The sequence below is a fragment of the Branchiostoma belcheri genome, unplaced genomic scaffold, assembly GCF_001625305.1.
Source record: "Branchiostoma belcheri isolate BF01 breed outbred unplaced genomic scaffold, Haploidv18h27 scaffold11, whole genome shotgun sequence".
Classification (NCBI taxonomy): domain Eukaryota; kingdom Metazoa; phylum Chordata; class Leptocardii; order Amphioxiformes; family Branchiostomatidae; genus Branchiostoma; species Branchiostoma belcheri.
Genome location: NW_017802491.1, coordinates 4,314,427 through 4,331,266, shown reverse-complemented (window position 1 = coordinate 4,331,266; position 16,840 = coordinate 4,314,427). Strand labels below are relative to the sequence as shown.

The following is a 16,840-nucleotide window of genomic DNA, read 5'->3' as shown; positions in this document are numbered from 1 at the left end:
GGCCCCAGGCTATCACCACAGCTAGGAAACATCCCTCCCTGTCCAAGGTGCCAAACCAGCATAATAGGGCTGCAATTCTCTTACAAACTGCTAGCAGGAGCTGGAGAGCAGGTTTGCTAACAGGTGGTTGCTGGAAGTCAATTCAAAGATACCATATTCCTATAAATTTGACACTTGACATTTAGCATTACAAAAGTGCACTTCAGGTACATTCTTCTGATAACCATTTTCCTGTCATTTCACAGATTTCTTATAGATTTTTTTCCTTTAGGAAAGCACAGAGTGTCGGAGTGGACATCTCCTAAGAAACTAACAAAGAAACTTTAAGTCTATAAAGAAGAGAAAAAGGAGAAATGCCTCACCAGTTCCTGAATGACAGTGTCGGCAGTCTGGATCCTGATGTCGTCTATTGCACAAAGGTAGTTGACATTGTCGTCATCTTCTAGTCTCCATGCAGCATCTGGGAAGAACGATTTACGGTCAGATGATTCAAGTCCTCACTACACAAATTTTCACTTCATTTCACACTTTTCTAAGAAGGCTACCTGTACAAGAACACCTATCCCCTGAACGGGCTTGACTGTTACATGTAACTGTTACTATCATTGAAAATGAACTATCATGATAATTTTGGATCAGGCTGCAAAAATTACAACACTTGTATTACAACTTTGTATTCAAAGAACATCTTGTCTCATGTTTATAGTATGCTGCAGTATGATTGCAAACTGATGGGTGGAGCTTCAAGAACACAAGGTCTACCTGAAACAAGTCAGCTTCCTCCAACCATGGAGTTAAAACCTTGTATTTAACCTCCTTGCTCCAACAGGTACAGGTACGAACAAACATTCACCATCCTTCTTTTTCTTCACTTTTATTTTCATTTACATGAAATATCTTCTGGTGCAGTTCAATAGTTTAAGCCATGGAGAGTATAGCAGTAAATTAATTTTACAACTCATACATTCATGTAGACACTTGTGAAGTTTTCTTACTATACAAAAATGTAGGTGCATTTGTGTCCATAAACCTGCTACTACCTTCATATCTGGACTCAGTCTTTTAAAATTCATAAGACAGAGTCTATTAGTTTGACAACCATGAATTCTGCAAAGACAGCAACTCACTACAAAACTTTACGAGTTCAGGTAAGGGCACTTCACACCATGGAACATTACGGCTAGAATGCCATGGTGAGGTCAAGGTAAAGTCTTGTGAGAGAAAAAAACAATAAATATCATTAACATCCTATATGAGACCTGGCTCTATGAAAGGTTGCCACCCGTACCTCTGTTGACATTTCCTATATTGGGTTAATTTCAAAGTTCACTTAGGCCGCATATAGAATTATATTTTACTGGGAAATTTTACCTCGAGTTAACTGGGATGGACGTCATAATCGGAGCTCATACAGGTATTCACTTTTTTTTAATGCGGCCAATTTCAAAGTTCGCTTGGGCCAAAGTTATAAAAAAAGTTATAAAACTAGATTTTACAGCACTTTTATGGAGAAATTTTACTTTCTAGGATAAATTCTGGTGACCGTGGGTCATATTGGTTTATAGTCTGAGAGGAAGTAAAATTTTGTGTATAAGTACATTTTTAATTGAAATACAATAGCCTAAGCTTACACATTATCATCAATTGCTAAGGACAGATAACTGCCACTGGTTATATTGATTGGTAGTTAACTGCAAGCACATCCTCCTTAAGACTTTAAAACTAAAAAAAAGTTTCAATATAGCCCAAGGGCCACACAGCTATACCACTACAGCAGGGGGGCTAGTCCACTGGTAGAGGAGTGTGTTTAACTCCATGATACTCTTAACTCAACTCCCATACACACACAGGCCACTACAGCAGGAGGCTAGTGCCTTTTCCAAGGATAAAACGTCTAGCCAAGACGGCAAGGAATCGAACCCATGACCCCACAATCTCGTGTCCACTCGCTTAGCCACTCAGCCATTTGACACCACTTCAACATGTATACGAAAACTTATATAACACAAAATGAGAACTCACAGTACTTGCAACCATAAAAAAATCTAACAGAGTACTGTTACACAAGCTTCTTATGGTAACTGTAAGTGTGCTTACCCTTCCTGCGCCACGTTAGAAAATGTCAGATGAAGGACAAGAGAGGAGTCAGAGCAAATCAATTTCCTGGTGTTCAGATGATAAAAAATGCTGAGCTAGACCTGAAGTAACTATAGCCTGGATGCCAGATAGCCTGGATGCACAAATTGATTCCAATACCGCTGTCTCTGGTAACATCCTAGTACACCTTTCCAATATCTTGCAAGTACAGGCCGTATAGGCTTGTATAGCCAGTATAACAGCCCTTCAGCAATTCTGAAACTGTTGTGTTATTAACACACCAGCTTCAGTACCTCATAATCCGCATAGCTGGTATCCATTCTTCGTCCTGAACTAACACACAGCCTCGCGGCAGCTGCTGGCTATAATATTACACTGAAGGATGGGTTAGGGATGCCATCTATGAGAGTGGGCCATGTATGTTGTTCCCCAGCTGAAGGGATTGTCATCACCTTGCACTGGGTCTGGCATCCGAGCCAGATTTGAAGAAATACATAAGTCATGGAAACACTCAGTCTGAGGGATAAGTATGAACCTTTCTTGCTGCCTAATAGCACTACCAGCCTGCATGATGCAGTGTAAAGAAAGGTGGTAAAAAAATTGCAGTAAAAATCTTTACTTTTCTTATTGGCACATACATGTGTACATGTTACTTTGTCGAAGATCCATATGTTTTCAAGGAATTAACTTACCAAAGAAATTGACTCTTTTACTCTGCAACAAACACTGAATAAAACTTTGTGAGGCATGTCATGGTGTTTGTGCCATCATAGATATAACTGCAAGACGAACTGCAGCTATTTTGGCAATCTATTGTCATATGGCAGATTCCAGATTGCCATACACATCATAAGATATCATACATATGATAAATCCCTACAATGTGCTAGCCATACCAAACGGCATACGTGAGGCATTGGCAGATGGATGTACAGTCATGTAAAACGAAATAGATCAAACGACCAGATACATTCTTTAAAGAGTCAGATTGCATCCACTTTTTTTCACTAGTTAGTACTAAGAATGCATCTGAAGACAATATAAAGTTAACGAGAATAAAAATCAATATGTAATACTGAAGAAACATCTGATTCTTCAAAGGATTTATACAGTTGTTTGATTTATTTTGCATCCCGTAATTCTCGCCCTGGATGTCTAACCTTCATCGACGCTTTGTCAGATTACAGTTTGTCATACTGTATATATAGTACTATAAATCCCTACATCGTGCTATGCATTCTAAACAAGACACTGAGGCACATGAACATGAACATTCGTACGTCATCTTCCTTTCTTTTGGAAGTGAGCGTGTTAAGAGGCTTAATCATACCAACGCTAAATGGGGAAGTGTCTAGAAGCAAGGTTTTATCTACTTAATACCAAATCCATTTTCATCTGTATGAACCATCATACTTTATCTTCCAAAATCTTTTGGAAGTTACGGTATTAAGGGGCTTAATCACACCAATGGTTGATGGGAAGTGTCGTGTAGGAAGGTTTTATTAACTAAAAACTTTGGATACCTTTAGGCTTTATTTCAATTCTTTATAAACCTTCTCACTAAATCTTCCTTTCTTTTGGAAGTTACCGTATTAAGGGCCTAAACATACCAAATGGTTGATGGGGAAGCGTCGTGTTTAAAGATTTTCTTTTCTTAATACTTACAGATATTAACCAATGGTTATTGGAGATATGTCATGTAGGAAGGTTTTATGTAATACTTCAGATATCAAAGCTTTCTAAACCCTTATTCTCTTTTGGAAGTTACTGTATTAAGGGGCTTATTCCCACCAATGGTTAATGGGAAAGATGGTTTTGTACTTTAGATATAGCTATATTTCTGAGTTTATGAATCTTGTGCTCTATCTTCTTTTCTTTCTGAAGTTACCGTATTATGGGGCTTAATCACACCAATGGAAAAGTGGGGTAGACATTATCTGTTATATCCACTATACATTACCCTGTCTTCATGACTGGAAACATATGAAAAGATGAGACGGGCCGGCTTTACAGAGAAGGGATTATACCTGTCCAATGTTCAGGAGTGTAAAACAAGTTCAAAGTGAAGGAACTTCTTATACAATCAAATAGACTTTACACCCCAATTGTTACATCATATATCAAATGTAGATCTTTAAATCTTAGAATCTTAAAATCTCTCTCCCTTTTTGTTACACACATGCACACGCACACACACAGTTGCACACAGAGTTAGTTTTCATAGCTTAACAGTTTGTAAATTGCAAAAGATATTATCATACGCAGGCATGTGAGTAGACAGTGGTGTAAAGGTTCTGACTCCCTCCCGAGATGACGCAAACTTTCCCTCCACCCACGCATAGCCAGCGGCAGGCAGGCGTACTCACGTGGACATGTTAGCTGAGAACTACTGGTGCAGAAAATTCCCCTCCCCCGCACTACGGAAGTATCATTAAACACAGTCAACAATGGAAGATACTGCAGGCTACATGAGTGGGTAGAATGGAGCCTCTACCAGGCTCTCAAGGTTGCTGGAAAAATAATTACTCAGCCAATTTTTCCTATTTACATGTTTTTGCAGTCTGGAATGTAAAATCAACATTAAACGTTGATTTTACTCCTCTAGTCATGAGTACCTAAGCTACATGTATGTAGTTTAGGCAATGTCTCCATAGGAAAACTGCCCTTTATCAACATACCAGCTTTGCAGGCACTCTGATTATAATATCCACCTAACACCTGCATATCAAACTTCAGGTATTGTTTAAAGCTATTTAGTTACTGAGGAATTGCCTTTACTGTAATTTCAATTGGTCACATCATGATGAATTTCACCCTATGTCCACAACTTTTTTTCTTACTATTGCAAATATAATTTATAAATTGCAGAATCACAGATTATTTCATAATGATATTGAGTAGTCTAGATGGCATTGTGGTAGTGAGCAAGCAAAGAGAGAGAGCCCGCGGGTGGTAACTATGTTATGGCACCAGGGTTAGATATTCAGGGCATGTTGGACGAAGCGTGATGCTTTTACGTTAGCTTAAAAATTGTGCAATTTGGATTTGCTACCTGCAAGTGAAGTTGCAATCACAGCCTTACTGTGATCACAAGAGATTGTCGACCATACAGAGTTAGATGGTCTAATGAAGGAGAGTATTTGTCCCATCACGATTCATGCATTTTCTTTACGACAAAGGCAAGCACTAGAATATGTAAGACTAAGCTCATGTTATGTGTGACCTCCTTGGGACACAGCCTCAGATTTGACCCTTGAGCCTTTTCCTTGCATTACAAATGAAGCTGTCTGCAAATTAAAGCTCTGTAGCTGTTACATGTTCGCATGTTACGGCAGTTCTGATTTGCCCAGGGACATGTTTCATTGCTGGTAAGCATTTATTGATGCTTGAGTGGAGTAATGGTCACTATAGGTATTTTGTAACAGCACATGCATGACTGCTAATCATTATAATAATATGGCATTTATGTTCTAAGTACCAATAGAATACTGTATTCTCATTGTTTTGATGGCTTGGAATTGCATGCTGTTGGGTATGCAACAAACATAACACTTCAAAACTGAAGTGAAATATGAGCAAAATTCATGATACCGTGAGAGCTTGAGGCATTTTTTAATTAAGATATTACGCAAACCTTATATCATAAATTCTATTTGAGAAGCATGAGCATCTCAGAGGCACCTTTTTCACATACATGTAAAGAACAAAGATATGATGCACACAGCAAGATCTACAGCAGAATATATGTTGTGCATGACTTGAATACTAAACACCAAGTTTGAAAAGGGTTAGAATGAGGATTTGGAAAGACAGTTTACGAAAATTTCATTATTAGTAAGGATAGCATGAAATATCTGAATCCATTTTCTGATGTGGAATACTTCAATTAATTTAGTGCTGAAAACAGCTGGATACCTATCAGGCAAACACAAAGTTTTAGAATACTTTGAGACGGAAGAATAAATATTGCAAGAGTTCTTGACCTGAAATAACACATGCCAACAAAGACGTCCCCACAATCTTTCCCAGCCTGCCAGCATTTCACAGCTGGTTACCCCATATGGAGAATGGGATGTTGTGCATTCCGTGCCAGGGCTGGAAACACCACCTGTATATGAAGGTTACTGCAGGTGAAATTGGAGCTGTCCGGGTATTTCTGATGTCTACCTGCACCTGACCTGCACTAAATATCCACACCAAGGTTTGAAATACCACCTGCTTATGCAGGTTAGTGCAGCTGTGCAGGTCTACCTGCACCTAATCAGCACTGGTCCATGACAAAACCAGCTCAGACACTAGGGGGGCATATTCTTGAATCTTCAAAATAGCACCATCATTGCAGGTAAACAGAAAATAGAGCTTGGATATTGTGTATTCCATGCATTTTCCACATGGTTTGCCCCAGTTGCACACCACTTACGAAACTCTGGAACTCTGCAGGACATAATGGATGGTTGAGAACACCGAATCACAACACCATGATTCCCCCTCAATTAGGTGTAATGTAATGTAAGGTCTCAGTTGGCTTGCCTGTGAGACCGCCATTATTGTGCCATTAGTTCTACAAGGTTGGCAGGAAGAAACACTGGGGCCAGGCAGGGATGTTCACAAATCACGGGTTTGGGTACCCACAAAATGAACCTAGAAAACGTTTCATCATACTTAGATAGAAAACTCCTATTTTATTGGTATATTTGTCAAAGGTAGAGAGAATTTGAATACATTTCCATTAAACATTACAGTAGCTATACAGGTACTGTACAGGTACATGTACCCAGGAGCTGTTTAGTACCAAACTGGTATTGGTTATGGGGTTAGGTAGCAGGGAAAAGTTAAAAAAATCTTTAAAAAGAACGCCTACACCACAGGACATTCAGTTCAGTTTATAGTTTTCAACTGATGTGTCATTAAAGATCGTGTGCAACAAGCAACATGCTGGTGCAGTATCAACCAAGCATCCTACGAAAACGTGAAAAATCCAGGTTTTGCGCAGGTGCAGTGCATTCTGCTGAAGTGCTTGTCCAGGGTGATTATTATGCGTAACAGTCATAAGATCCCAGCAGAAATATCAATTTTGTTGAAGATGATCAATCTTTCATGGGGCGATGTGATTTGTGCTGACATGCATTACCCTTACCGCTACAGGCAGCATCTTTATGGATGGGTGTTCCCTCCAAAAATTCCCCCCAGACTTCAAAGTACAAATCTCAGCATATTTGGGTCAAAAGGCGATACCGCCGCGATAAAAAATTCATGCCTGACTACCGTTGGGGTCAGCTGGTGGGGTTTCGATGACGTCAAGTCGCAGATGAAGGCTGAACCGCTGGACTCATTAACAAGGCTTTCTCTCACAGGACAGATAGTACTGATTAATAATTAATAGGAATGTGTGACCCTTCTCATCTTGTGGTAAGGCCTAGGCAAAAAATGTAGCATTTCCTGGCACTGTTTCCTGACCGACCCTATCAAAAACATGCCAGACCTAGCTTTTTTCAGTTGACTGCTAGCTAGTAAGTCCATTATATTTTCGATCTGAATTTCAAACCCTTAAAAACATTCTTTCAAGGGTTTTCAGAAGCAAATTTTCATTGAGTAAATTGGGTGAAAGATTAGTCCCTTTAGAAAAAAATGAAAAGAAAGTCAACTGAAAAAAGCTAGGTCTGGCATGTTTTTGATAGGGTTGGTTGGAAAACGGTGCCAGGAAACACTACATTTTTTTCCAAGGCCTTACCACAAGATGAGAAGGGTCACACATTCCTATTAAATCAAAAAAGAAGAAAAAAAGAAGAAAAAAAGAAACAAAAAGGAATCCCTACCTACTGACCCAGGCCTGAAACTAGTAACATTTTTTTCACAGGCCTAATTTGAATGGCTGAACTGAAGGAAACAAAACTTTAAATTATGTGGCATCTGGCCTTAGTGCTGAAATTCTGCTGTTATAAAGAAGTAAGATACGGTACTCAACTGAGCTGCCAGGGCATGACTGCAGTACAGTCTGTCTTAAATATCAGCAATATTAGATGTCCACCCCAAGGCCTCACAAATTTGATTTCTTGGCTCTCAGATTTTTGTAGAAAAAGTTGTAAAAAGAGTACATTCCAAGGGTATCGTCTGCATACAGGAAGTTGGTGATCTTTACGACAGCCAACTTTGATAATGAAGCCATGAGTCTTGCTTAAAGCTGGATTAGCTGTGCAGAGGTGTGTGTAGGCAGCAGCTGATGCTGACTATGATGCATGTAATGGGGCTTACTCATAATTGGGCTAACTTCCAACACTGACAAACAGGAAACCTTAGTCACAGCGGGTTGATTATTGATGAACTTGAACAAAAATCCCAAATCCCTTTCAGAACTTTATGTCTTCTTAATAACATTTATGTGGGGTAAATGAAAGGATAAAGAGTTTACAGGGAGAAAGTGAGTTACAACATTTGTCTTCTTAACTTTCTTATCCAAATGATACTTTGCTTATTTAGTATTTTTGCATAATTATTTTTTCAGTTATTTTTCTCTTCCCCTGTTGACTTTTACTGTAAACGATATTTGTATTTATCCTGTCTGTATGGTTCACTAGCCCAAAGAGGGCTTTAAATTTGCCAAAAAGTTTCCTTGTCCCACTTAGTTTTATCCTTCTATCATGTAGACATAAGGAAATTGGTCTGTCTGCACCCAACACTGACGTATAATGGTCATTTTGACAGCTCCTCAGATAAAGTACATTACAGCCAATATCTGTTGGCGCCAGGAATACATAAAAGAAAGCTCAATAAGAAGGAGTCATTGCATCCAGGTGCCAATCATCAGTGTAGAAGCTGATATTCCCACTGATAAACAGAACTCCATGATATACATGCTGTAAGTTTCAAACATCGTTTTTGATTGTAGTAGAGGGTTCAGGGCTCTTTTCTTAGTAGTGAAAGATTTGGGAAGAGATTTTTTCACATTGACTCCAAGCCCAGTAGAAGTCAAAACTTCAAGGTGATATTTTTTCACATCATTGGTTGTTTTTCTAAGAAGCTGGTAGGAGTATTCTCTTGGCAAAAATAAAATCAATAAAACAGCAACCCTTGTAAATCGCCGGAGGGTGTTTTTTAATCTGCTCCAGTTCAGGAAGTAATTTCCTCCCTTTCAGTGCTCATTAAGTGATTAGAATCAACCAGGAAGATGATCGATTTATGACACCCATTGTTGTGGAATAACCTATGTAGGACGATTAATCACCTGTCTGCACATGCCATCATTAGGGTTATTTCCTGACAACATGTCACACCAGGGTGGGCGGGGCTTCCATTACATGATTACATTTTTCATTATTGTAGATAGTATTGTATCTTATTGTATTTTATTGTTTTGTTTATTTACCCGTTACCTAAGTTATTTCTTATTTATCCGATTGATTTGAATTGTTAATCACGTTATGAAGGGAGCTCCTCATAAGCATTTTATGCTTCCGGCCTCCCTGCACTGTTAGTAAGTTCGGAGTGTTACATTTCATTTATATTTTCTTGTATTTGTATTAGTTACATTTTGTTTTGAAGTGCGAAATAAACTGAAACTGATCTGAACTGAACTGATGCTGTCTATCATGATATGAGACGTTTCCTCATTTAATATTTATTGATTAATGATTAATTTTACATCAATATTATCAATTATTAATACAAATGTTTCCATTAATAGGCAAAAAAAGTCCAAATCTACACCTTGAAATCAGTTATGTATTAGTCGTATGCAATCAAAATGTGTAAAATCAATCTGTAAAATTAAGATTTCATTTTTATTAACTATTGAACAACCTGGAGAGTCAGAGTAACATTCAATTTGTCAACTTGTCAGAAATTTGAGTTGATGGTGTGTGCACTGCTCATCATCTGAAATTTAGTACCAGTAAACTTAGTCATTCTCTTGTCTCTGTAATGGCAAAGTATTTGTACTGGTAGTTCTAGCTTAGACTGGGTGGAACCAACTGGGATGCAACCCAACCTAGATATAACAAGGTGAATGATAATGAATGAACACTGGGAAACAGAGACCTGCCCCAGGACTGACCTCTAGTAGGGATGGTGCTCCCATCCACTGGAGGCTGAGGCAGTAGCCTCCTCCTCCTCTCTGTAGTCTCTGTACTTTCCACATGAATCTGAGGTATACACAGGGTGGTCTGGCCACTGGGGGGCTCCTCCGCACCCAGCCTGCTGCAGTCCTGCGCAGACTTCCCCAGGGGGCCCTTCCCCAGTCTCTGCAGGCTGTCGTCTCCCGCGTTCGTCTGGAGTCTCAGCAAGTCGTCCGCGCTCGACGAGCGTCTTTTCTGCGGGGTGGAGGGGAGAGTCCGCGAGCGAGAGAGTTTCCTCTCTGCCTTGGGTTTCTCTGGTTTGATTTCTATGGTGACTTCTGTGGTGCTGGGAGGCTTGGAGGGCCTCCTGTCCTGCTTGTGTTGTTTCCCCCGAGAGGTTTCTGGGTTTAACTCCTCTGGTTCAACGTCCTTGTCCTTATCCATGGAGTCCATACGACTTCTGTAGCAAAACAACATGGACGACAGATTTAGAAACAGAACAACACAAAAATTACCACTTTTGATAGATCGACCGCAACTCAAAAGACATTTTGTTTGTTTCAGTCAACAGCTTACAAATTTAGCACGCTGCAAAGAACCTTAAAATAAGCTTTAGGTTCAAAGTCTATTGAACAGATATCAGTATGTTGCCAAGCTAGACTGAGTCGAGTCTCAAAAAGAGTTCTAGCATACCTGTTATATAATTATTAGGAAAGGCAGTGCTTGTTGAACACTGAGCAATTCACATGTACAACCTATGTTTCCAAAGAAATTATCATTTTATGACAAGTTGGTAGACACGGCCTTTGTTTGTATATTTAGTATTCCGAAACTTCTTGGCATGCGCAGTCATATTAAAAACTCTCTGAAAGTCCAGATTAGTATAACAGCCAGAAGGCCGATTGGTATTTACACAGGCAATGATTAACATGTCTACTATTTCCGGGGTGGAGGGATTAGCAGGTGAGAAGAAAAGCTGCAGCGTTGGCGTAAGTCCGTAGCAATTTCCGACGCTACATTTGGCGGATTTGTGTCCCCATGGTAAAGGTTATTCCAGTCAATTTGCAGAGCCTGGTTCGGGGATTGAAAAGAAATCCTTGCTGAAACGAATCTGGATAACATGCAAAATCCCCCTTTTTGTTTTTCGGTTTCTGAAGAAAATCAATAGAATTGCTGCAAACTGTGAGCAGCTTATCAAACTTGTTTCAGACCTAAAATTCTTGGCGAGAAGCATTATTGTTTCTTAGTTATTTCTGACCATGACAAGGCATGAGATATGGTGGAGGCATTCCATTTCTAGTAAAAAGTGAAGATGAACAGTGAGCTATTCTGGGATTACGATGGATGACCAGTTATACCTTGGCCATTCTAACCCCTTTGATAACTTGCTTGTTTGCAATTTTACAGGCATAGTGCCATTAAACCCTCAATTTCCAAGCTCGCTAAAAATAGATGCCAGATACAGCAGCAGTCCAGTTATGGACAGTTTTAGCACGATGGGAAAACGGCGGAAGCTTGCCAGGCGCGTAAGTGTACATGTAGATGATTTAGTTTAAGTTTTTCTAAATCTGAGTTGTGGGCCTTGGCAACAAACCTTTCCGGTAAAATTCAGTTTTTGCTCAATTTTTCTTCTTTTAAAGGTTTTTTATCAATTTACCAGGAAACTTTTGAACTGTGTCTTCTTTTTTTTAAATTCCAACAAGTTTCCTGTTATGTATTTGATTTAGTATATTATATCAATGATCATCAAAAATAATTTTTCATCTATGCCATATTGTAAGATGTGACTGCTTCAAGATTTGCATTCTGTTCTGAGTTTTGGTCTTTTGGATTTACATGTATGTCTCACATAAACACTGTCTAACTCTGACAAATTGTTCAAACTTACTACCCCAATTAATACCCTAACTATGAAATATTGCCTTATTTGATAGGGTTACAGTCAAATGTCGCGCCATCATCGTCAATAATACAGACATTGTGGGCAGGGATATTAAAAAAAACATGTAATTATGATTCCTCATACTCTGATATATTGTTGCAATTATCTTTTATGACTGTTTGAAAAGGGGGCACCTTGCCAATACAAATACATTACAGCTAATTCTACAACAACAACTATACTTCACGAAGTACATGTATGCTGAACTTTTTCCATTTCACTTGTTTTGAGGTACATGTACATTCCTTGTTACATGTTGGCAACAGTCTGTTCTTTTAATTCTTGGTACTGTGAAGGTTCAAACCCTCTTGTCTGGAGCAACCACCCCCTGAGTTACCAATCACTTTTCCTTTGTCTCTTGAGTAGTTATTGAGGCCAAGTTTTACCATATTTTCCCAGGAGTGATGACCAAATTTTGCAATTAATTTTACAATGACAAGCTGCATGTATGTGGCCTGTGGCAAAAGTCTTAGGACTTACTGGACTTCTTTTGAGTGCCATTCCTCCTCTGCTATTACACAAGTCTGAAGACACACCCCTACATGTACATTAACCACAATGCACTAACATACAGTTACTGACAGTTCCTGAGTGTTTTGGAGTTAACTTTCTGCACACATTTGAATGACTGCAAGCTCAGGTCATAGCAGTGGCTGTTGCCAACGACGTACCCTAAAACTTGGCGTTTTCCAAAGGGCAGATGGCTGAGTACTACAGACAGTATTTTCCATCTAACTTTCTGCACACGCACAGACTGCCAGCATACGAGATTGACAGTAAGTTGGTTTAGAGCCACAATTTCTTCACATGCCAATGAGAATCCTTTGCGTAGGTGTGTCGGCTTAATTTCTGCGAGGCACTGAACCATCACACTCACGACCGCCAATAACTCCCACCATCAACTGACAATATCCCACAGACAAACTGGGAATGAAACTGCGTGGGCGGAAACCGCCAATTGACGTCATCTGCCCCAAAACCTAATTGCTGCCTCCCTAAAAATAGAGCGGAGGACCTCGAGAGGCAGTAAGTCAGGATATTGAGTCGATTCCCACAAATCAATTTAGAATTAGAGACCGGATGTCGATTTGAAGGGAGCGTGGCTTGATATCGTGAGGTAATATTGAGGGCGGTCCAATGTAGTACTTGGAAAGCCTTCGGGTGGCTCCTGGCCTCTTGGATTGGATTGTTGAATTATGCATCATCGAGTCGAGAGTTCTTTTAGAGTCAGGCCTGTACAAATTTTTCTGTCGTGTAGGCTTCATCTATTTCCTTTTTTCTTCCATTTTCTATACAAGCCTTCCCATTTACAATTGTTGCAGGTTTTGGGCCATTTTCAGAACAAAAATGGATATTGTGCTCTGGTATTAAAACCAAATGACCTCACTGGCTGACATTTGTTTGCACCAAGGCCAACATGCTTGCTTTCATGATGATTATGGCTCTCTCTTTGGACTAATCTAGACATCATCATTACCATTTCTCAGATGTATTGTTATATATAATTATACATGCATGAAGTTAGTAGCATCCACAGAGGGTTACAGAAGGTAATTAACCTTTCTAAATTTGCTGTCAGCACCTCCTCTTCTCCAAATTAAGCCTCAGATGATTCCATTAGCTAAAGGTTAATTGGATCACACAATTTCTGAATACAGATCATTCTTAGGGCCTGGAGACCCTGTAGCGATATAACATCGGGTTTGAAAATACTTTTTTTCAGGTTGACCACTGGGCAGTCACCTAAGGCAAAAGCTAGGATGCTCATCAATATTTGAGGTTGCCATCAACGCTGGCTGTATTTTTTGAAGCCGTAAGCTGAGGTGATTTACATGTATGTCAGAAGCCATTTAAAGCTGGACTGCTGTAAACTACTGCACCAGTGCAGGTTTTCAGAAAAAGTGTTTGAAGCCCTGATACTAGATACTGCATTTTTGAAATGTAGCAAAGTCTCAGAACATTTCAAGTCTTGTCATATGTTCACTTCGAATTCATGTGCCGGTAAGTGCAGACAGTGTGCTGCCCTCAACTGACAGCCTTATGCAAAAGGCATCTATCTCAGGAGAGCACCAAAGGCCTTTCAACTCGACCTCGCATGGTCCCTATTCCATCTGTTGGAATTGCAGCATCGCAGCGTAACATAATCCTTCACAATCACATTTAACAATTTCCTCACTGCTACAAATCCTGCCATGCCTAATGTTTGGCATTTCACACTGTTACCACTTTTGAAGGGGCTAAGGCGCCATACTGACTGGTAAATTGCATGGGCGCCACAATTTTTTGCACTTTCAAATGGGCTGGATTGCTGAAATTTAAATTGGATTAGAATTACAAGTATTAAAGATTTGCCACAATACCACCAAATAGGTAAAGATTTGCCACAATACCACCAAATAGGTAAAATCGTTGCAACACGAGCAAATATGCCTGAGAGTTTAAATTATGAAACATTAGACAACCTCCTAAAAAAGAAACTAACATCACAACAGTTATCATTTATGTTATATCAAATCATGATGCTCTGTGTATCCGGTCATTTAACAATGAAAGTTTGTGCCTATATGTTGTATACTTTAAAGTTAACTTGTTAAGGCACCTGTGCATTCATCCCATTTTTTTGTGCACGCTTGCTTCAGTTTTTAGGAGTCATATGTATACATATAATCAAATCCTTGTGGCCCATACGAGACACTTTAGCTCTGAGTCTGATGCAGATACAGAACTATGCTTTATCCAGAACCATGCTCAAACCAAAACCCAAGGAACAGTTCTGAACAGTACGATTATCCAGAAGCATGCCTGGGGCAAATCTATGCTCTTGGATATACAGGGAGACTATCCAGAACTGTGGAGACTATCCTGATTCTAACCCTAACCCCATCAGGCACAGAACTACATGTAGATAGGCATGTTTGAACTTTCTGGATACAATATGCTCCTTAATAATAAATATCGTATGATAGCTAAAGGCCATGAAGTGAATAAAGTATCCCAGTATTCTATTTGGCATGAATTATTTATGACCTTGACCAGCAAGGTTGTCCTAGATTAGAATCTGTGACCCCTGTTGACCCTCTACTTGCAGAATATATCTCGCATCATTAATTCCAGGGAAATAAAGAATGTTACACACGACACAGCAATTAGCTATACATCCACCCAAGGGGTTTCCCCAGTATACAGTCATGTAAGTTGTATCAGTCTCAAAGGGCGATGACTGTGAGTTTCAATACTTGTACAGAATTCGAATCCTTTTTCTGCAATTTTAACTGCACTGGTGCGTGTGACATTGAAAATTGCCTGCACCAGACAAATTTTCCCTGCAACACTCAGAATTTAGGAAATTAAATTATGGATTATAATAAGAACTGTTCAGATTAACCACTGCCATTACAGTTTTTATTTATGATACTTCATAGCAGTGTTTCCGCCAGGAGACGGCCGAAGGCCGTCCCAACCGGAGGGCCGAAGGCCCGACCGCGAGCGCCGAAGGCGCGAGCTTATACTAGGGGGGTCCGGGGGCATGCTCCCCCGGGAAATTTTGAAATTTTAACCCTCTTAAACGCCATTTCCCGCATTCTGAGAGGCAAATAATTGTTAAAGTAAAGGTAACTTTAATGCGGCGGCAACTTCCGGATAAAGGCCGGCGGTCCTGATTCCTGTTCGCGGGGTAGGTTTGCGTCAAGAATTCCCGCGGACGAATACGGCTGAAATACGTGCACATCCATAATTTTGATCAAAAACATAATTGCTGGAATCTGACATGTTACTGGGTTCTCCTTAGCGGGAGTTCTTTATTGTTTTGATTGGTAAAACTCGGGGTAAAAACACAAAAAAATTAGCGTGGCTACGCTACGAGAAACGCACGCGGTCCGTATACTTCCGGGGTAAGTGTACCTCAAACTAACGCTGAAAATGCAAAAAATACGCATAGAAATATATATTTACCCGAAAGATTCTTGAAACTAAATATATTTCTTCACTAGAATATCGATGTGTGGTTGTGGAAAATAGCGTTTTAGCGCTTATATCCTAACAAAGAAAAGTTGTTTACACGCGCGTCGGCTCGCTCAATCTTACCGCTGGCGCTGCAGCGGCCGACGCAACAACCAATCAGAGACGCGAAATGTGGGCATGTGACGCAGGATTTGCAGCTAGCTGAGGAGGCCGTGCGCGGTGCATGAGACACATTTTTGTGTCGTATTCAAGAGATAAATGCCTGCAAATAAACTTTTCTTATGTTTGAAAACATATCTAACAAGTTTATCTTTTAATAGCCGAGTGAAAATCAAATATATATCGATGTCTGGTCCTTCGGTCCTACAAGAAATACGGTATCATTTTTTTTCTTGAGACGGCCTCCTCACGAGCCTAGGCCGTCCCCAGCGGGAAGAGGGCGTCAAAGGACGGCTGGGCGGCCGCCTGGCGGAAACACTGCTTCATAGGTGCTGACAATATTCAATTTGTGTATATCAAAGTCATTTTAATCTTCCATTAGCTACAGCTTTCATCTTGCTTGGAACACATTATCATAAACAGAACTTGCACCGTACATGCAATATCCCAGATCCAGCTGTCCTCACAAAATGCTCTTAACATTTATGGACGTTGTAGTTTGATTTTGTCTTGAGTCTATCTCAAAGTTTTCCTCAGCTATTTCAAAGCAGTTACATGTCGTTACACCCATCCTGAAATAACTGATCTTTGGTCTCCTCCATGCATGACATTTCAAACCCGCCCAGGGCCG

General features: G+C 39.9%; 1 protein-coding gene across 1 annotated transcript in view; it reads right to left on the bottom strand.

Moving 5' to 3' along the window:
- Window positions 1–329: 329 nt before the first annotated feature.
- Window positions 330–16,840, bottom strand: part of LOC109482154 — a 53,508-nt gene continuing 36,997 nt past the window's right edge. Inside the window, exons 5-6 of the mRNA XM_019784858.1 lie at window positions 10,148–10,608; window positions 330–460 (exon numbers count right to left, since the gene is read on the bottom strand). Of these exons, the coding sequence (XP_019640417.1) occupies window positions 330–460; window positions 10,148–10,608 (592 nt within the window). The remainder of the gene's footprint in view (window positions 461–10,147; window positions 10,609–16,840) is intronic.